This window comes from Stegodyphus dumicola, chromosome 11, assembly GCF_044657685.1.
Source record: "Stegodyphus dumicola isolate Sdum_Otavi_A_Nest chromosome 11, ASM4465768v1".
Taxonomy (NCBI): domain Eukaryota; kingdom Metazoa; phylum Arthropoda; class Arachnida; order Araneae; family Eresidae; genus Stegodyphus; species Stegodyphus dumicola.
Genome location: NC_140778.1, coordinates 83,693,529 through 83,716,898, shown reverse-complemented (window position 1 = coordinate 83,716,898; position 23,370 = coordinate 83,693,529). Strand labels below are relative to the sequence as shown.

The window sequence follows — 23,370 nt, the reverse complement described above, 5'->3', positions numbered from 1 at the left end:
ATCAAGGTGACTACGAATCAACAAATTTTACGGAAGATGACTCTACGAGATCTAACTCTTTTAGTTACCTATTATTGCGTGCGTACGGGTTCGTAATAAGTTGAATGCACAAGTCCGGTGAAAAAAAAATATTCTTTTCCCAAGAATAAATACAAAATGCTTAAATTTTCTCAGAGATTTTCGTACAATATAGCAATATCTCACAGTAGTTATATTTTAAGCTACTAAAACATTTTACAGAATACCATTCAAAGCAGAGAAAGCTAACCCCATTTCACTGCGAATCCACTACAGTAAACAACAAAGTTTTCTAAACAACTGAATTGAGATGTTTTCCTCCAGCTTTTAAAAGCTTTTTAATCACGCACGAGAGTATTCTGGTAAAATCTATTTTCTCGATTTTTCTGCATAGCAAAACAGTACAATTATGAGGTATTTCTCCCGCTTTCCTAGCGTACCTTCATGGTGTAGTGGTTCTGCACGCTGGGCCGGTATTCTAGAGGTCCGTGGTTCGATTCCCGGTGAAGGCGGTTGCTAATTTTTCATCTCTCTTGCTTCCAAAAAATCCTGATGTCTCTACACAATTACGAGATGTCTATTTATTAAATGTTAAATGCTCTTGCATTTTTAATTTTCCGGCTTAGTTTTCTCTTAATATTCGTTACGCTCTGCACTGTACGGGGAATAAAATAATTTAATTTATAATTCTACAAACGTTAGCTGTTTAAATACCAAATCTGTAACAGTACCATGCAATGTGCCTAGATCTCAATGTCAAAAACCTTGCGACTTCTTTCACAGGCGTAATAATGAACACAACGAGGAAAGGGTGTAAAAGCCCTTTTATTGATCACAATACTTTAACAGAAAGGTACAGACTTACATGCTTAACAGTAGCAACGAATGGTTGCGGTGAGAAGTTAAAAGTAATTTAACAATGAATTCAAAAGGTAAGATGCAGTGATAGACTACTCAATTTAATTTAATCTAACAGGCTGATTCAGAAATCTACACCAACGATATATTAGCTAGACGACCAGAATGTGTAGTCGCTACTAAGATTAACAGCTGGAGGACAAAATAGAAAACGTGCGCTTCAATAGCGAAATCACGCTCTGTCTAGCCTTTTTGTTTCAACCGTTTAAACATTCTCGTTCGCCTACTTAATTTGCATCTTGGCAAGGAAATATGAGGGTAAATAAGAGAATTCAGAAAAGATACCAAAATTAAAATAACTGGTTAGTAAAACTCAGTGGAAATCTATAACTCTCCTCAAAGTGTTGTTGCAGCACTTGTGCAACACGTGTGGCGACGTGTGGAAGAGCACCCTCTTGCATCCAAACAATGGCATTTCACTGTTATAAATCTGCAACATTGTTGCATAGAATATTTGTGATGGAGCACGTTTTCATACCTGCGGAAGTGACCTCTTCGAAGAAGTAGACATCGAGAACGAATGTGCTTCCAATGCCAGACCACACAGTCACTTTAGTTTCGTGTTGTTAAGTTTAGGATTATGTATCCTTAGATTGCCAATAGATGGCGGTAGTGTTTGTTTGTAAAAAGAAACTGTGATGTCATAATTATGTATATGTATGAGTTCGTCTTTGGTGTTCGTCAATAAACGTTGTGTGGAATAACACTCCTCTGTTTATTACTGTACATTCGATCCAGTCTGATTTATTAAAGACTTGCACATATTTTGTTTATGAAACTAGAATCTACAAGATCTCAGTTGATTAAAAGATGGAAGCATAGGCAATTAATATTAGAGCATTTTTGGAAAAGGTTTTATAAAGAATATTTGTTAGAATTAAGATTAGTCATGTTTTCAAAACCTCCAAAGAATTCTCCCGTGTTTAAAGTTAATGATGTTGTACTTGTACGAGAAGATCATGTGAAACGCTGTAACTGGAAGATAGGTAGGATTAATGAATTATTTCACGGAAGAGATGATAGAGTTAGATCTTGTGAGATTCAGTTGTATAAGGGTTTTGTTAGAAGACCAATTGAAATACTTTATAATCTTGAAGTTCAGTAAAATTGATGCATCTGTTTACGGATGCATGGGGGGGGGAGTGTTAAGTTTAGGATTATGTACCCTTAGATTGCCAATAAATGGCGATAGTGTTTGTATGTAAAAAGAAACTGTGATGTCATAATTATGTATATGTATCAGTTCGTCTTTGGTGTTCGTCAATAAACGTTGTGTGGAATAACGCTCCTCTGTTTATTACTTTACATTCGATCCAGTCTGATTTATTAGAGACTTACATATATTTTGTTTATGTGTAAAGGCACTGGTGCCACATCGTGAGAATTTTCGTCAGCCCAGTGAACATAAATGGAGAACACACTTCATGCTGATTTTCCTTTTACTATTTAATACTTTAAAAAAATTCTGAAACTATTTAAAATTTGTAAAACCTTTTTTTTAAATATTACTTAAAAATTACGAATTTGTAAATTAGAATTTATTTAAACTTCGAATTGTAATTCTTTTACTTTATTAGCTTTCTTAATTTAATTTGAAATATAAGAATTTTAATTAGGAGTATTCCCCTTTAATTATATATACATTACTTAAATCCATGTCAAGAAATAATGAAAGTAAATTAACTCACATCTGGTAGTAGGACACGCCAACTCTGAAAAAGTAAAGAAATGAGATAAATAAAATTACGAAATGAGAAATAAAATTTAATATGCTGAGCAAACAAAAAAAAAAAAAAAAAAAAGTACGCATTTGAAAAGAAAAGGGAAAAGGAAGATACAAATAATTTCTCTGTACCGCAGTCTTCTTCGTCACTTCCGTCATCACAATCATTGGAACAATCACATCTCCATGCAATAGGTATGCAACGAGTAACAGACTTGCATAAAAACTCATCGTTTCCACATAAGGATGTAGGTCTAACTCTCCTAATCGCCTCCCCTAGAGATAGAAGATCATGTATTAATTGTCGCTACGAGAATAAAGGTAATATACGAGAATAAAGATAATAACTATACGAAGTGCTCCTACAGGTGGATTACGAAGTTACAGCATTAATGTTACACTACACTAATGCCGTGATTTCGTAATCTAATACTCAAGTCACATACTGGAGGTCACAATTCCAATATTCCTTCTTTTAAGTAAAATATCTGAACTGTATACCATCGTTGAGTAACTCTATTTGAAAGCACTTAGAATATGTACAGTGAAGACCTGAGTTTTAATTCTTTACGAATTTCAGGTTTTATAAACATCATCTTTATTTGAAACTGTTTTTGATGTGATAAGCCTTTAAGTGGAGTTTTAAGGAATGCAATCAATTTCTTTTGAGAAATAAACCGAGAATTTCCTTGACCTTCTATGAAGAGGATAAAAATGAGGCATATTTACACAAGGTTTTTTAAGCATGTGTTGGACAGGCACAATTTTCTTTCAGACGCACCAAAATACGAACTTTCCTGGACGTTTCTTTTTTCTGTGGGGAGATTTAAGGGCTCATTAAAATTTGGGGCAATAATCAGGTTGTGCTTCCCCAGTAGTATTCTGAAAATCCATTAAAAAAAAAAAAAAGATTTCAGATTTTATATTACGCCCTCTTTATAAAAGGGGCTCTTTTTTTTAACGTTTTGTGTACTACCCGTATTTATTAAATATCATGTTCTTCCCACTTGTTATGTCGTGGAGCAAAAACAATTTTACTTTACACCTGATTGCCACTGGCTCTGACATAGCAATGTGAATACTCTACATCTAAAATTTTAAAATACCATTCCAGAATTTTAAATGTTTATTTTATAGAATTCTATTCATATATTTGCAAGTTATATACTATAAACACAATAACAAAAATTTAAACTTATCTGCACCAGCATGAATAAGCCTGGCATAATATTCTGAACTCGACGCAACTTTAGGAGGAAAAATACCGCAAATTCAAACACAAGGTTTCATCCTTTCCAACGCAGCTAATTTTCTAAATATATTTTACTAATATCCGCAGCGGTGCAGCGAATTCCATTTCATTCACCCAAAACTCAAATGTTTTAACGCAATAGTATCGCAAAGGAAACATCGACTCAAAATCAAAATATTAAAATCTATAGAATATCATCCGCTGTTGCCATTCCAGCACTGCCAAGTTTTTCTTCCTGCAGCTGTTGCCAGACTTATCCTCGCTGTATGTGAGAGGTACAACACCACTTAAACCATAAAAATCAATTCAGCAGCAGTATCACAAAATAATTTAAAAAAGAGCATATCTTTAGAACTTCCGATACACAGTCTCGCGCGAGATAAAATGATTTTATCTCCAGCGCGCGAGACTGTGTTTTTTTTTTTTTTTCCCGGTATAGTGTTGCCATTGCTGGCTTTAAAATAATTGAGTTCGTTAACCGAAAATTCGTTAAAGTTTTACAAAATATGAAATAGGTAACAAAGCAAATTCCAGATTTGAGCTTCCAGATGCCCATATTTGGGTGGAGGCATACGTTTTTCAAAATTGAATGGTTCTAGGTCCCTTTGTTTTATCACAATGCGAGAAATAGACATACATTTATGCAGATTCCTCATTATTTAATTTCTTGAAGTGTAATACAGGGTTCTAATATTTAGTGGCAACAATTTGGAAAGTGATACAGCCTTTTACAGTTTTCGACGCAAAATGCCAAAGCGAAATTAATAGCCCTTCTGGAATAATGCCCTTTGGGCTAAAAATATAGAAATAATGATTTTCAATAAGCTGATGTCAATGTCACATGAGCGCACAGACTTTGATATTTTTCAGGGTGGTTTCTGAAACATTACGCCATCCAAAACGTTTTGCGATTTTTGATCAATACAAATTAAGCTGTACAAAAGCATAAAAACTTTCATTGAATTACATAAACACCATTTTATTGTCTCATCTTTCGTCATCTTTGAGACAGCCGAAAAATTATTTTTTAAAAAAAGTTATTAAATTTATTTGTAAAACGTATATCGAAGTGTTGTTTAACAATAAATTACAGATGATTCAGAGAATTTTGAAAGGCCGGACGAGATAAAAATCCAAGAGGGCAAAGTCTGGTAAATGTGTGTGTGTGTGGGGGGGGGAAGACAGAAAACATTTTTCATCTGGCAATCATTGAAATGTTGGGCCCAGCTTTGACATAATGGGAGATAACAACTCAAAGATAGCTAAGTGGTTTTGCTTCGATTTATATTGCTTATTTATACTGGGATTTATACTGGCAAGACACTGCTTTTAGATCTATCATCTGAAAGCAGTATCTTTCCAAATTTATACTCTTATTTGTTGGCAACAGTTCACAGTATGCAATTCTTAGTATACCATACATAAAGCATCACATTTCAGGATGCAGCACCCGTCTTGGTGTGACTAAAGGAGACTCTTTAGGCTTGTCCCATGATCTTCTCTTGAAATGGTATTCGCTTCTTATCTCTCGTAATTAATCGTTTCAAAATAGCCCACTCTGTTACCCAGCTCGGTGAGCTCAGATTTTTTTTATTCTTATATGCTGGATTTGTATTATTTTATTATAGATTCTTATATGTGCATTTTCTGCTTAAATTATGTTATTTTTATGTTCCGGTTAAGGTTCTTATGCCTTTAATTAATCTCCATGCAGTAGTTGTAGAAATATCAAAAATTTAAAAGTGGCGCTAAGCCTAACGAGGCTGACATTTGTTTACATTTGGAGTGAATTAAGTCTATTGGTATATCAACTTCAAAATTCTGCTGCCCAGTGGGGTCAAAAGATGATTTGACATTTTGTACACTGAAAATTTGGTTATTCCTGCCCGTTGGACGATTTGTTTCTTTTGGCATAGAAACTCTAATTTTAACTGTAAAATTTGTCTTAATTGTATTTGGTGTTTTAGGTTTCTCTGCATTTTACAATTTTAATGAAGGAGTTTTGATTTTTTACGTATTTTTACCTTGCCGAGAAGTGACAACTGAATTGATTGAACAAGAAATATATCTCTAATGAAATTCGAGGAAGTAATTTTAAATACAGTGAAGCTAAAATGTGTATAATTTAATAGGCCGTAGAAAGAAGTTATATGGTGCCCACATTAGAAATTTAAAATAAAAGTTATTAAAAACGACGAAAAATTAACTTTCGTGTTCTTCATTCTTAGCACTATACTGAAACAAAATTTATACCACAATACATGATAGGATTATGCAAGGTGAGCAGAAAAGACCATATGTAAATATTCGCTTCAGTCAAGTTCACTACGCATTAGAGCAATTAGAAGACAACACGCTTCGATCAGAAAAACCGCAGAAAATTTGTCGGATGACCCAACACGTAAAGGTATGAAGATGTGATTTCCACTTTGCTTCGCTTAATCTTGTATAGTACACTGCGGGACAAAAAAAAAAAAAAAAAAAAAAAAAAAAAAAAAAAGAGAGAGAGAGAGAGAGAAAAGAAAAAGACACTTGGCCTACTGACGAAATTCAAATTGCGTTTTCCATGTCTTGAAAACTCAACTTAGGATATATGTTAGATTTACATATGACATTGTTCTAATATAAGTATTTCGACACAAAATCGGACCTTTTTCTGAAATGACATGCCAATTTCTTTCCGTATTTCGATTCTACGACTCAAATTTATGCCTTGGTATTAAATTTTGTAATTTTTGGGAGAAATCTATATAGAAATTTAAAAACTTGGAGCCTTTTTTTCAGTTTGAGCCAAGAATATTTCACTTGTGAACTTCTTAATTTATGGCAACCTTATTTTCCTTTCCTTTTTTTTTTTTTTTTTTTTTCATTGTACACGAGCGGAAAAAAGTCATCATTCATACTTTTAAATAATTTTAACAAAGTACATAAAATACATTTGGCGCTATTAATGGTAGTAAAAAATACACCAAATTTCAAAACGCGCCAATATGTAAATTCACGTAAATCTTAGGGAATTTTGAACGAAAAACTCTCATTTTTTGCAGATATGCTTAGAAATACCTCAGTTTTAAAGTGATGGTAAAACTTTTATAGGTTATAATTAGAAAATGTTTTTGAAAAATTTATAAAAACTATTTAAAAATACAAATTTTGAAAAAAAAAATAATAAAAAATGAGTGAATTTTATTTGGACAGAATTTAAATTTCGAAATATGAAATAAAGAATCAAATAAGATTAATTAAAAAAGAGATATTAATAAATATGTATCCAATTCAATTAACATTGAGGATCTAAAAGTTTGAGAGCTAATTTTTTAAAAACTGCTAGTACGATTTTTACAAAACTTGCAGTTTGGCATAATTTGAGTCGTAAAATCGAAATATGGAAAAACAAATGGCATGTCATTTCAGAAAAAGTCCGATTTGGTGTCAAAATACCCATATTAGAACAATGCTATATATAAATCTAATACATATTTTAAGTCGCGTACTTTTCATACTACTTTTTTTGATTTTGGTACTTTTGTACAGTACTTTTGATAATACAGTACTGATACAGTAGTTTGACTTTGCAGGAATATAGTCAGCCTTCCTACAAAGTGCCCTGACTTTTCACCCATGGACTACTGGGTCCCTAATATCATGAAAGGAACTGTTTCAATGTGCAAATCCACAAGGGTTGACGGGACTCTGGAAATTAGCGTGAGAGAAATCGATATTAATAACCCTTGAAATTTTATAAAAACCCTCCTATCGTGGAAATTACAATGCAGACATCTAATTCAGAAATCAGACATTTAAAAAAGTACTCTTTGCATTTTAAACATTAATTAAATGGCCCCGAAATCGTTCTAAAAATGTGTAAACACTGTCTGTACTTTGTTTATTGCGAAAGACACTGAAAGGAAATCGAGAATGCATTTAAGGCAATATAAACCTTAATTTCGACCGATTTTGATACGGTTTGCTTTAAATTAATGTTAAACGAATATAAAAAATAAATTTGGAAAAAAAAAAAAAAAAAAAAAAAAAAAAAACTGAAAGCTTTCAGATTTTAAATTACGTCCAGAGAGGCGTTTATTTAATGTTTTGTGTGTTACCTTTATTTATTAAATATCATGCTCCTAGCATTTAAACCATAAAATTCAGTTCAACAGCCATATCCCAAAATAATTTTAAAATGAGCATGTCTTTAGAATTTCCGATACACAGTATCGCGGGCTGGAAATAAATATTTTTTTTCCCATACAGTGTTGCCATTGTTCGCTTTGAAATCGTTGAGTTTGTTATTCAAAAATTCGTTTAAAGTTTTACAAAATATGAAATCGATAATAAAACAAATTTGGTCTTCCACATGCCCATATTCGTAGGAGGATGACGTCATTCAAATTTCGATGGCTGTATGTACCGTTGCTTTATCACAATGCGAGAAATATACATACATTTATGCAGATTTTTCATTATTTAATTTCTTCAAATATAATACAGGACCGCCAAATATTCAAATATAATATTTGGCGGCAACAGTTTGAAAAGTGATTTGCCGTTTATAGTGATTCGAAGCAAAATCGCAAACGTAAACAATAGTCCTTCAGGAAAAAAGGCCCCTTTGGACTAAAAAGAATCTAAAAGCTTTCATATTTTGCCTTATTCCCAAAAGTGCGTTTTTTTAAAAACAATTTGTGTGTTACATTTATATTTATTAAATATCATGTTCTTCTCACTTGAACCACTTAAAATTCAATTCAACAGCAACGTCAATAAATATTTAAAAACAGCCTACCTTTAGAATTCCCTATAGACAGTCTGGCGCGCTGGAGATAAAGATGTTTTTTCTATATAGTGTTGCCATTACTCGCTTCGAAATCGTTGATTTTGTTAATCGAAAATTCGTTTAAGTTTCACAAAGTTTGAAATACCCAATAAAACATTTAAAAACAGCATATATTTATACTTTCCGAGAGACAGTCTCGCGCGCTGGAGATAAGAATGTTTTTTTTTCTCGTACAGTGTTGCCCGCTGTGAAATCATTGAATATTTTAATCAAATATTTGTTAAAGTTTTAGGAAATATGAAATAAACAATAAAACAAATTTAAAATTCGGTCTTCTAAGCTTCCATATTCGAACTGAGGTTTACGTTATTCAAAATTTGATAGCTTTAGGTACCGTTGATTTATAACGATGCAAAAAACATTCATACATTAAGGCAAATTCTTGATTATTTAATTTCTTTAAATATTATACTGGGTCATAATATTTGGTGGCAACAATCTGAAAAGTGATTCAGACTTTTATGGCGATTCAACGCAAAATCCCGTTTTGAGAGTATAAACCCTTCTAGGCTAGTCTCCTTCGGGCTAAAAATCGATTTTTTAAACGTCCGAAAATTGCGATCTCCACTTAAAATAAAAGAAATTTTATTCTTTTTATTTTTGTAACTGAATTGAATAACAATTTCGATATCTTTCTATTTACAAGTATCTCAGAAAGAGATATGATAGTATGTATTTCACATTTACTATCATAAAGCACTTTTAAATTACCTCTGTTATAAAGCTCTAAATATATACCTACACTGCTATTGCAAACATATATATAATTCTTTATTGATAACCTAATAGCAATGTACCCATTTTGTATGTATTTATAAAACAGACTGAAGTTTCTAATCAGCGTAAACAGACAAGTGCTTATCAAATGTTACTATAATAATATTCCATGTGTTGAATTTCAAAGATAAGGTCTCATTCATTTCCCATCCCATCCGCATTCCAACATGAAATATCCATTAGCCTCCATGTCTATCATTTCATGTCTATTGCCTTTTTTTTCGCAGTTAATTTATATTGCTGTTCTTTATCATTAGTCCAAAGGGGCTTTGTCCCAGAAGGACTATTGTTTTCGTTTTGCGATTTTGCGTTGAATCACTCTAAATGTCCGTTTCGCTTTACAAACTGTTGCCACTAAATATTATCGCCCTGTATTATATTTGAAGAAATTAAATAATGAAGAATCTACATAAATGTATGTATGTTTCTTGCATTGTGATAAAACAACGGTACCTAGAGCCATCCAATTTTGAATGACGTAATCCTCCTACGAATATGGGCATCTAGAAGACCAACTTTGAAATTTGAAATTGTTTATTATCGGTTTCATATTTTGTAAACCTTTAATGAATTTTTTATTAACAAACTCAACGATTTCAAAGCGAGCAATGGCAACACACTGGGGAAAAAAAAAAACCTTTTGATCTCCAGCTCGCGGAACTGTGTATTGGAAATTCTAAAGATATGCTCATTTTAAACTATTTTGCGGCATTGCTGTTGAACTGAATTTTATGGTTTAAGTGCAAAAAGCATGATAATAAATAAATAAAGGTAACACACAAAACCTTATAAAAAACGCTTTGGATATAATTTAAAATCTGAAACCTTTCAAATTTTTTTTATCTGCTTGGTGTTTTAGATGATTATTAAACACAAGTTTGCAAAGAATATATTCATTTTACAAATCAAAATATATGCTCAGCATCAGAATGACAATAATCTGAGCGATGAACAGAATGTGTGCATGAGCTTGTAAAACAGTTTCTTGCAGGCCCGCAAAGTTGAGATTCTTATCCCGCATGCGCTAGAAGGAGAAATCAGGAAGTGACGTCAGGATCGATGTTGAAGAAATGCAGGGGGGAGGGGGTAATAAAATCCTACAATTATAACAGCACACTAGAAATATTTATACACTTTCCATGCTTTTAAGTAAATTTACAGACTGGATAAATCCATTTAGGAGTCGAATTATTTAATTTAATTTTTGAATACATAGTAACTGTTATTACTTATTGAACGTAATTTAATCAAATAACCATTTTATCACTAACATTACTGCACATGTAAGCCAGAGGGAGGTGGTTGGTTGGACCATTATAAACCAAAACTCTCAAAAGCTATATACACATGGGAAAGAACGCTTTTATGGAGACTTTTGGAGGGAAATTGGCTCGTTTTTGTAAAGTTTAGTGTTCTTTTATAGCATCAAAGTACGAAACTTCTAAAGAAATTAAGTGAATTATCAGTACGTCTTGTAAAGTGCCACAGACACTGGGAAAGAGTATAAAGGACTTTTTTATTTTATTCAATTAAAAGTTTAACAGAAGGCACCACTGAAGCTTACAGAAGCCAGCATTTATGGCTTAAATCAGAGATAATGGATTTGACTTGATTAAGTGACTGTAAGTTAGTTTAAAGGATACTCAGAGTTGTAATACGAAAGTTGAAAGTTGGCTTTGACCTAAAGACGGCGTGATCAGCCTAGTGGCAAGAATAACTGCTACTCTTTAGAGAATCAAATTAGCAACGTGGCCTACAGCAGGCAGAACGCGCTCTGATTCTACCCTCTAAAACCTTATTTTAAATACTACCTCCTTTCTACCTCATATGAATACACGCGAAATAGAAATCTATATTCTGGCAGAAAATGGGAAACCAGAAATATGGGAAAGCAATTTAACATAAAATAACTGGTTAATGAAACTACATCGAAAATTACATATGTTTATATTTAGAGAAAACATCAAACATCTGTAGCCAGCCTATTCACCGGAATTTAAACATGAGTCAAACTACCAGACTTCAGCAGTAGTTTGACTCAGTTTCCCTTTGGTTATTAGCGCCGACCAGCGGCCGAGCGGTAAAGACGCTGAGCACTGGTAGTTCGGTCAGAGGTTCGAATCCCGCGAACGGGTTGGCTGCATGGGCGTTTTTGTGGTTTTCCCCATGTGTAAGGTGTATACGAGCCAGTTTCCCTTAGAAAGTCCTTCACGAAGGCATCCCTCCTTTTAGGCAGATAGCCCTCGTGTGCTTTTGCCATAATTGAATAATCCAATCCCTTTGGCTATTAATAGTCCGATTTAGAGTAAGAATGAATGTAACATGTCCAACAAAAAGCTTGAAAAGCAGAAATTTTTGTTAAAACATTACGATTTTTCCAAACAACATTAAAACTTCTAATAAATAGATAAATAAAAAAAAAAAAAAAAAGAAATAGAAAGTAGAACTTTCCCTGAGCATTGAACAAAAAGTACGGTAATGTAAATAGCATTTACGTGAAAACTTATCTTTACAATTTATTGTAAACTAAAGAATAATTTTTGCAATGTTTTTGTGCTGTTTGATAGTTTTTCATATCCATTTCCTGCACTCGAATTTAAAACCATGCTTTATATCGAATTAAAGCCTCGTCCATGAGGAAAATCTATCAGCCCATAATCAAATGATATTAATGCAGACGTACTTACAAAAATTAACTCCTTATATTTTATCTCAAAACAAAACGGGAATAGAAGTGGCATTCAAATGTAGCTGAAATTTAAAAATTCGGTCTTCGTCGCACGGGAGTCAAACTCTTATTAGTTTATTTTTTATGATAATAGTAATTTTTTTCTAATAAAACTGTAAGTATCGGAATGCTGTATAAAAGTTAAATTTAGCAGTTTTCACAATACTGATTTTTTAAAATTTAAATATTAAATATCTCATCCATATTTTTTCCATGTACAGCCTATTAAATTATATACGTTTTTTGCTGCATTTCATTTAAACTTATTTCCTCGAATTTCATTAGAGAAGCATTTCTCATTCAATGAATTTAGTTCTCACTTAGCGGCAAGCGAAACATACGTCAAAGCTCAGAGTATCTTTATTGAAAATTGCAAAATATAGAAAAACATAAAACACCATATACAGTTAAAACCACAATTTTTACAATTGTAATTAGATTTTCTGTGCAAAACCAAGCAATTCGGCCAGCAGGCTGGACGGCAGATTTTTAAGTGCGTGAAACTGAAAGTTTACTTTTGCTCCCCTTCGGCAAAAAGACACTGCAGCTAATGCTCAACCTGACTTAATTCACTGTTCAACTGAGAGTTAAAAATGTAAGAAATAACGGCCGTGTTAGGCTTAGCACTACTAAAACTTTTAAATTGTTTATTTTACAACTATTGCATGTAAATCAACTAAAGGCGTAAAACCCTTAACTATAGGAAGCAAAAAATGAACAATTTACTAGCATACAAGAATAATATATATAGAGAGAGAGAGGGAGAGAGAGAGACAGAGAGACTAAAAAAGTAAAACATTCCGCAGAAACTCCATAAAGACGGGAAAATTTAAGACCACTGCAATACCGAAATCCCCGAATAAAAATATAAGAAAAATCCTTTCAACTCAGTATGTTTGAAGTAGAAAAAAAATCTCGGAAACAATAGAAATACATAAATATATATATAAAAGGAAAGGAAAAGGAATGGGATCAAAATATGATTCAACGTTTTCAAAAGGAAGTAGATTCGGATCTCAGTTGAACTCTTTAGCCACTGTGTTTCCGTTGATCCAAAATTAGCTCATGTACCATTTTAAATTATTTAATTATTATAAGTTCATTCGAACATTCTGAAGACCTCCTCTACACAGCCGCTTTCCTTTTATAAGAAATGCTAATGTAAATTCAAAATTTGTATGAAATAAGTTGCCTAATAAATCAATAGTGATATATACAATGTACCTAATATTAAAATTCAAATTAAAACATAATAATTTATAAAACTAGAAACAGAACTCAGGTCATATCTACAAAAATAATTATTCATTGAGAACAAATATTTTATCAAAGTAGAAAAGGTGGGAACTTATCTTTGTTGGAAGAACAAAAGAATGAAATGTAAAATGGGAGGAAGAGAGACACTTAAGTTTGATTGTTCGGCGCTATTGGCGATCCGAAATGGCGAGGAAAAGTTTTAAATCTCCTAAAATCTGATTTGACGTGATAAGTAATTTGATTAATAACTAATTGTATTTGCACTAACGTTTTTAATGATGTTAGAATACCAGTTTGAAAGTTAAATTGTTGAAAAATTGAATTTTTTTCTTTTATGAAAAAGTTTTACTTCTTTTAGAAACATTTATATTCTAAAAGAACTTATTGCCAGAATTAAAAATGCGTGCACTGAAATTAAAAAACAACAGCAAGAGATATTTTTTATTAATATAATTTTACAATAAAACGAAATTCCAATTAACTTTATTAACTGTTAACTTCAAAAAGCTGAACTGGACTACACAGTATTATAATTTTTTTTTTTTAAATAATGACATTTTTTATCCGAAAACTCAAATAACAGAAGGATGAATTAAAAGGGTTTGTAGAGTAATTATGCAATTACTGCACAATTTTTCTTGACTTTACTTTTATTAACTGAGAACCTATTATATTCTAAGCTGTCCTGTAAGCGCATAATGTAAATATTTGACACTTTTCTAACTTTTGCTCTTTTTTCTCCTTTTCTTACTGGCATTACTTCATTGCTTTCCAATTTTGATTTTAAAAACCTTACTAAGAATTCCACTTTTGGAAGATTTAAAACTTTGTATCGCCAATAGCCCCAAACAGGCAAACCCTAGCCTCTCTTTACACCCATTTTGTATTTCATTCTTTTGTTCTTCCAAAAAAGATAAGTTCCCTACTTTTCTTATTTTGATATAATACTTGTTCTCGGTGAATTTTTTTTTTTTTTTTTTTTTTAATATGACTTAAGTTTTTTCTCTACTATTTTTTTAAAATTATTACGTTTTAATCTGAATTTTAATGTTAGCAAATTGTATGTATTACTATTGCTTTATTAGACAAGCTAAATTTATTTCATGTCAGTTTGTATTTTTGTATTATTATTTCATTTGAAAGGAAAACGGCTGTGTAGAGAAGGCGTTCAGAATTTTCGGATGCAATATAATAATTAAATAATTTAAATTAGTTCATCAGTTAATTTTGGATGAACAGGAACACTGTAATTTTCCTATGAAATGGAGTTGAGTTGAGATCTATCTACTTCTTTATAACATTGAATCAGATTTTGCTGATATTTGTTTCCTTCGATTTTTTATATATTTTTATATATTTCTATTGTTTTCGGGATTTCTTTTGGTTTAAAAACAGTGAGTTGAAGGGGTTTTATTACGCTTTTTATTGGGGTATTTTGGGATTGCATTGGTTTTAAATTCCATTTCTTCCTACTTTTGTGGAGTTTGTTTGGAATTTTTACTCTTTTAGGCTATAATTAATTAAGGTTTCAGCAGAATTTCGCACGAAAATGATTTTGAGATATTTTTGTTGTAAACAAATTTCTGTAATATATATATATGTAAGATAAAAAAATGCAAATCAAAATTATAATTTAAAATGCCTCTTAATTGCTCATTTTTAATTTGGGTACTTTATCTCTAGTAATAACTTTTTCTAAACTGCGTCATATCTGAAAACGCATTCCGCATTATGTCATCTTGAAACTTCTGCATTGCCTATAAGTTTTAGCCAATCAAATTAAAGAAAAATTTTGCTATAAATATTGTTGCAATCGTACCCCCACCCTTTTTTTCTCTGCTTTTGCTTGCTGGCTGAAAGACGTCTCTTGCTTTGCTGCTTTTGTTTAAAATGTAATGCGTCGTCATCAAAATTGTGGGATGCAAATTGCCCTCCATTGTGAAGTGCCACAAGTAATAAAGGTATATTTGAAATATCAAGTGATTTTTGTGATTTTCAAAAGTTCCAGACTGCCAAACTAAATTTTATCATCACACACATGTATATATATATATATATATATATATATTACCGTGAAAGATCGAAATTGGAGAATGTCGACTTTCACCGGAGAATGTCACCATTCACCAAATACGTCGGTGAAAGATCGAATATTTCTTTACATTCTTGTACATTCGGACCCTCACCGGTGTATGTCGACATTCACAGATATGCTCTGGTGTAGGTCGAAAAGAGAGGAGTATATGTACACGCTGTCATTCCAAAAGGAAGTGTTCCACAAATAAATGCAGTTGTAAAAGCAAGGGCCTCTTGTGCAATTCAAAGTGTCATAATAGTTTAAGTTGTTGCAATAAATAAGATTTGAATCACATAATTTGGTAAGTTTATAACTTCTATTATTTTCCTTTCTCATTTTGAATGTACTGTGTGTTTTAAGTTCTTATATTCTTAAGTTCTTATTCTGAGTTTCAAGTGCGTTTTTCCGCGAATGAATTACGGAGAAGGAAATATAATATTCTTATATGTTCAACATTCACCATTAGTACATGGTGAATGTCGACATTCACCGATGTAAGTCAGAAATAAGAGTATTTGGAAAATATTTCGGACATACACCAAGCGACTATGTGAATGTTGACATTCACCGGTGAAAGTCAACGTTCTCCAGATTTCGGTGTTTCACCGTAACATATGTTTTGTTTAAAAAAATGTATTGTTATTATATTGTTACGAAATGTACAGGCACGGTGAGATAGCTTCCCCGCGAAGCAGGCTTAGGGTTGCCATAAAATGACAAGAGAAGCCCGGATTGCCACATTTGGCGAGAAATCGCCCATATGGCGACATTTGGCCTTCCCTTGGCATTTATGGCAACCTTAAACCTGCTTTGCTATCTCATAGCGCCTGTACATTTCGTAACAATACATATATATGCAGACGTCACTAAAAACATCTCTTCTGAATCCGTTTTAAGTCCATTTTATAATTCGTTATTTTGTTCTTACATACAGATGTAAAGGAAAAACATCATTCAAATGAATTCGAGAGCATTCAAAATGGCTATTTTCTTTGAAGTATGAAACACGAAATCTTTTGCAAATGCAACACTTCCTGTACTTTGCACAAGGAAATAAAAGATAAGAATATTTGCTTCATTTTAAAACAGTATTTCGCGAACTGTTTCTCAAAATTTCAAACGGAGGACACTTTTATAAATTAAAACTTTCTGCGAGCCACCTTAGTCTTGTCTCCTTCGAAAGTAACTTTTTTTAGCACGTGATATTTATCAGTATACTTATATTTTTAAAGTAAACTAAAATTTGTTAAATTTTATGTTGGTATTAAATAATTAAGTTAATAAAAGAAAGTGTGTAGTTATTTTTAATAAGGCTATATGAGTTTTATAATTTTTTCTTAGTAACTAAAAATTAAATAAATGCTGGTGCTGACGTTAATGAGATAGATAATTCTGCCAATTCTTCCATAACTATTCTGTGTTTGCATTTATGCTGGTAAAAAGCACATAGTGATAACTCTTTTGTTACTGAGACTAGAATGAGAAGTCGTAGGTTTATAAGGTATTTCTCCCGCTTTCCTAGCCTGTCTTGGTGGTATAATGGTTCTGCACCTTGGGCCGGTATTCCAGAGGTCCGTGTTTCGGTTCCTGGCGAAGGCGGTTGCTAATTTTTCATCTCTCCGCGTTTTCCAATTAATGTAATGTCTCTACAGTGGCGCCCGAACTAAAAGGGTGTTGGATTCTCCTCACCCAGAATTTGGCGATTGGGTCCCCTAAAAACCCCAGTCGCCCTTTAAAAAGGGGAGTATATAAGGTATTTCTCCCGCTTTCCTAGCGTGCCTTCGTGGTGTAGTGGTTCTGCACGCTGGGCCGGTATTCTAGAGGTCCGTGGTTCGATTCCCGGCGAAGGTGGTTGCTAATTTTTCATATCTCTTTCTTCCAAAAAATCCTAATGTCTCTACACGTTAAGGAAGCGGTAACAGATTTCACAAAAAAGTAAGTCTTGGAATAAAAATGATAGATGACTGCCATGTGTAATTTATAAATTCTGAGATTTTCAGCTATAATACGATATACGCAGTTAATTTGAATTTTACTTCTTTTTCAACCAGGAGAACCAGAAGATCAGATTTCGAGGGCCAATTCTGGACAGCGGACCAAAAATTAAGAAGAACTGTTGTAAGGATTTATCATATTCCCTTGTGGGTGCTATGATGAAGTAAATGGTTAAGATGTCTAGTTAATAAGTGGAAGATTCCTTGTTCACATTCTGGAAAGATATTCACTTTTCTAGCTTCAGTCGTAATTCTATGCACACATTTACAAATAAACGTAAAAAAAATGTATTTATAACGTACTCTGTGGCGATGCCCTGTGAAATCATGGCACAATCTGCTTCCCCCACCTCGAAAAGATAGAGTAATTCTATACTTTCCGTTCTAGTAGGCCGACTGATGGAATTTAATTTGCGTTTTTCATGTCTCGAAAGGGCGACTTACGATATATATTAGACTTATATATAACGTTGCTGTAGCAGAGATATTTGAACACCAAATTAGACATTTTCTGAAATGACATACCGGGTTTTTCCACATTTCGCATCTGCGACTCAAATTATGCCTAAATATAAACGTTTGTAAAATTTGGTGAGAAACTTACCGAGAAATTCAAAAATTGATCTGGACGCACTTTTTCCAGTTTGCGCCAAGAATACCTGACCTGGGAAATTCTTAATTTATGGTAGCCTATTTTCCTTTCTCTTTCATTGCGCGCGAAAGGAAAACAGGTGCATTGTTCATTCGTTCAAATATTTTTAACAAAGTGCCTAAATCACATTATCACGTATCGTCTTGAATTTCAAAACGCACCAATACGCACCCACGAACATCTTGGGAAATTTTGAACAAAAGCTCTTAATTTTTTAGAGGTATACCTAGAAATACTTCTACTTTAAGGTGATAGTAAGAATTTTATAAATTATAGCCCTAAAACTTTATAAAAATTACTAAAAAATACAAATTTTAAAAGTAAATCAGAAATTATCTGAGAATTTTATTTGAATTAAACGCAAATTTCGAACCGTGAAAGAAAAAAACCAAGTAAATTTAATAAGCAAAGTCAAACGTAATAAAATATATAATAAATATATTTTTAATAAATATACAGCCAAATTCAAGAAAATTACAAAAATCCGTATTTCTTTGTTAAACAAATTATTTCTTCACTTTTGTATTTCAGAATAAATATTCACATCCCCAATTAATACCAATTATTCTAGGTAACTATTCATAAAGAAACAACTATTGAATGCAATCGAGAGAACTGTTGAGAATGAATATAAAAAACAAGAAATATTAACCTGAATAAAGAAAATAACACGATTTATAATTTAAGTGTGTAATACAACGGAAAAAATCATGTGCAAATTATATAACTTTATATAGTCATAAAACATATATGTGGCAAGTAGCCGTATGAAATGAAAAAACAGTTTTAGTAACATTAATTAAGTTATTCAGACGCATCTCTTAATTTTTTACTGTGAAACGGCTTATCAAATATGAGGTATAAATCTCGAGTACTTCTCGTTTTAATAAACTCTGTTGTTTTTATTGATATCGAAATTGTTTTACCTGAAGCATAACATCCGAGAAGAACTGGCAACATAAAATAGCTTTTCAAGAACTCCATACTGCTGCTTTTACTGACAGTTTAAAAGATTCGCAAAATAAAAAGTTGGTTTTGGCAGAAAAACAATAATGTGTTTCGTTTTGTCCCAATATGCTGTTTTCTCTAAGAGATAAAAGAAACCTGTCAACTAATCAGATTATCAGTTTTATTTTACGTCATTTATTTTGAAAGTGGGCGTGGTAAGTGGAGAGACTGCATTTCTGGAAGAACAAATATTATTGGTAAAAATTACATTCTGTACCTCATATTCTAAAATTTTCAAATTCAATAAATTATTTATTATATTTGTCACATTTTCCACTTTGTTAATACTCTATGGAAAAAAGGCTCACGATCTATTGGAGGAATGTAATGCTTATCTGGGACATATACATATTTCAAAATTCTATTTTTTTGTAAATAATTATAAATAACTTTAGAAAACTGTTACCTATGCAAATAATGTAATACAACTACTTGATATATTGGTAATTTGTAAAACATACATGTAAAATACCTAAATATTTTTTTTCTAAATTTGCCTTTTTATTACCTATGTATATATTAGTTTTAAAAGGTGCTTCCTTCCTTTTTAATAAACTACATAAATTTTATTATAAATAAACTGTAATTTTTTTAAGGAGATCACCAAAAGTTTCATCCAATCTAAAGAGCTCACGAGTGAAGAAAATTTCAGGAACCCTAGTATAGAATCTATTTGCGAACCTTATGAAGTCTGAAAGTAGATATTTCCGTGCAGTAGATATTTATTTTAAAATGATAGCCTTATGTCTTACATCTAAAGTTGTAGAGACATTAGGTATTTTTTTTTTTTTTTTTTTTTTTTTTTTTTTTTTTTTTTTTGTAAATACCTAATGTCTCTACCAACTACCAATACAACCGTTTTAGCCACCAACTTTGGCAGCTAAAACGGTTCTTACTACACTATCCATGGTGTCAAACTGGACTTGGACGACAGAAATGGGCAACTCATTCCATGCTGACCCAAGTCTATGACACACTTCATCAACCGTATTAGCTCGAGAGGGGTGGCGGGCCAGTCTCTTAGCAACTCATTACTTAGTTTTCAATGGGTGACAGATCTGGAGACCAGGCCAGGGCAGCAATGGAACACCCTCTGTATCGAGGAAGGTCAGAACCTGACGTGCAACAGATGGTCTTGGATTATATTGTTGGAACATGACGTTTGGGGACCTTGAAGATAAGGCATAACCACTGGACGTAAGATGTCAGAAATGTACCCATCTGCGTTCAAATTACAGTTCATCCGAGCTAGAGATGTGCGTGTCCTGTACCCAGTGGCTTCGTTAACCATCATACCGGGTGCAGGGCCTCTATGACATTGAATGCAAGCAGGCGACTTGCGGTCTCCTTAGACATTCTAGACACGTATACGGCCGTCAGAATACTGCACGTAGAACCAGGACTCGTTTGAAAAGGCAACCAGGACTCGTTTGAAAAGGAGTGTGCCACCACTCCTGTACCCAACTTTGTCGTTTGGCTCGCCAAAATCGCCGTCTGTCTATGCTGCATTGTTAAGGGAAGCCGAAGCTATGGTCACCCTGCTGATAGTCCACGCTACTGCAAACGTCGACGCACTTTATGCAAACATGCCCATTTCCTGACTAATGGTCTGTGATGTGGTTGTACGGTTTTGCAGGTCTGACCTCATATTATGTCTGTCCCCTCGGGCGTTAATCATGGGAGGGCGTTGAGATCCTACATGCCGTTTAATATGATTCTCAACAAGCCATTGATTCCCTATTCGTATGACAGTGTTAGAAGTTGACTAGTGTGACGGGCGATATCACGGAACGATAATCTGCTTTCGAAACTTGCTGGTAAGCATTTCCTCTTCTTATTCGAGGCATAACAGGATATTCTGAGTAAACTCCAACCTTACAAATCACTTTCCGAGTGAAATCCACTACCAAACATTTCTTTTTCTCAATGTCCTGTTGGACGAAACGCATCCTGGAATTTAGCAGAGTTCGAATTTTGCCATGCATTTCCCTTGAAAAGTCCATGGTGATATTCGAAATTAGGCTAATTATTCCATTTACCGCTGTTTGTAGTAGTTATTGTTTTTTTTAATATGATGTTTTTGCAGTTTTTTTCTAATATGTTTTGAGATAGTAGCTTACACTTTATTCTGCATACATATTAACTTTTAAGTTTGAATAAGTTAAGCTTTCATCCTTTTCTATTTTTCTTAATTAGTATTTCATATATATTGTGCTTTTACATTTTGAATTACAATTGGATCTTTACTTTGTGTTTATACTATTTTGCAAAGGAACCGAAGTATCACTTTAGCTCATAGGCTATACCTCGAAGAATTTACTTTTTAATTTTATTTCAAATTTTGCAGCTCAATGCGCAAAATTCTTGACCTCACAGGTTCTTTTAAGTTTAGTTAGTTTGCCTTTCTTACATAATATATATATACCCACCCTGTTACCCAGCTCGGTGAGTTCTGTTTTTTAATTCTTGTGTGATTGTAAATTTTAAATTTTTTGCTTTAAAAATTGATTGAATTATGTAGTTCTTATGCTCCGGTTAAGGTTTTTATGCTCTTAATTAATCTGTTTGCAGTAGTTATATAATTATCAGCTATTTAAAAGTTCATGCGGTGCTAGGCCTAGCGAGGAACCCTGTTTTTGCGTTTGAAACTGTTAGTAGAATAATGAATTAAGTCAGATGGACCAAAACTTAACCGAAAGTTAAAAGTTTCGTGCCCCGAAAATTATGTTCCTGCCGTATTGCAAACTGGTTGCTTTTTGCATGGAAACTCTAATTTTAATTGTAAAACTTGTTTTTTTAACTGCATTTTTTGTGTTAGGTTTTTCTGTATTTTACAATTCTTAATAATGATGCTCTGAGATTTTATGTATTTTTCCCTTGCCGCGAAGTGAAAACTGAATTGATTGAATAAGAAATACATCTCTAATAAATTTGAGGAAATAAGTTTAAATGAAGTGCGCGATTTATAGATTTTTTTCCCTACGTGAAATTCAGAAATTACCATTATACAAACCGTTTTATAGAGGTATGATTAATTTACAATAATCAAATCATTTACAATACTCAAACAAACGGCAACCGTTTTATAGAGGTATGATTACTTTCCCATAACAAGTAGAATAAAAAATGTAAAGTTTTGTATGAAAGAGTAGCATAGCTTCAGAACTCTAAGCATACAAGGAAAAATACTTAACGTGTAAGCACGACAATCTTGATAGGATTTGACAAATTTTATAAAATAAAAATAATAATTAAAAAATTGCAATAATAAATTAAACTAAAATTTAAAAATATTATAATTAAATAATATGATAAATTAATTATAATTAAAAAGCGTTTATTACACACATTAATATTATTACATACATATTTTACATTTTAATTTATATATTTGATATCTGATAAACATGGGAGTTTTTGTTTGTTTCGTTTTGACGGATATTTAGTCGCTACTGTTTAAAAAAGAGATTCGAAAAAATTAGCGAATTCTCTAGCGACTTTGTAAAAAAATACTGTATTCCTGCAGAAATTTTACCCAGTTTCTTCCACTTCAAATGCATATTTTAAGTATCCACAACTGCATATTTTAAAATTGAGTTTAAGGTATGAAAACTCACGATCCTTTTTTGAGGTATATTCTGAGAGGCGACAAAAGCTGTGGCTGCGTCACTGGATCAAATGATTCAAACACTGCACGAAAGGTTTTGAGCTGTGTGATTAAATTTATTGCCACTGCTGATTGTCCCAGAGCGGTAAGGACATTTGTCTCTGTAGGCAGCTGGAAGCGCATAAAAGAAATTTTGGAACAGCCATGGAGGTTATCAATACATTTTGCATATTGTTACTTTTTCGATCATTGCAATGAGTAAATTTCAGATATTTGTGGTTAATCTTCCATAATCGGGGTGAGTTCGAATCTTGGCGAGAGCTTTTTATTTGGCGCGATTTTGATTTGGTTATGGTTTCCGGCTGTATGTTTTCTTGTGGCAAACCTATAGCTTTATTTCGGTGATTGTAATAACTGCGTTTAGTGTAGCTAGAATATATATACACTGCTCGACATTGAAAATGCAACACCAAGAAGGAGTGGTCAGAAAGTGATGAAATTTGGAAAAAAGACAGAGACGGC

At 32.6% G+C, this 23,370-nt stretch overlaps 1 protein-coding gene across 2 annotated transcripts in view; it reads right to left on the bottom strand.

The window, feature by feature from the left end:
- The window catches only part of LOC118179911 (MAM and LDL-receptor class A domain-containing protein 1-like), a 49,234-nt gene extending 29,919 nt beyond the window's left edge, over positions 1–19,315 (bottom strand). For both annotated transcript variants that reach the window (XM_035349069.2, XM_085826938.1), the window contains exons 1-3: positions 19,160–19,315; positions 2,792–2,935; positions 2,625–2,648 (exon numbers count right to left, since the gene is read on the bottom strand). In XM_035349069.2, the coding sequence (XP_035204960.1) occupies positions 2,625–2,648; positions 2,792–2,935; positions 19,160–19,217 (226 nt within the window). In that variant the 5' untranslated portion in view covers positions 19,218–19,315. The remainder of the gene's footprint in view (positions 1–2,624; positions 2,649–2,791; positions 2,936–19,159) is intronic.
- Between the last annotated feature and the right edge of the window lie 4,055 nt (positions 19,316–23,370).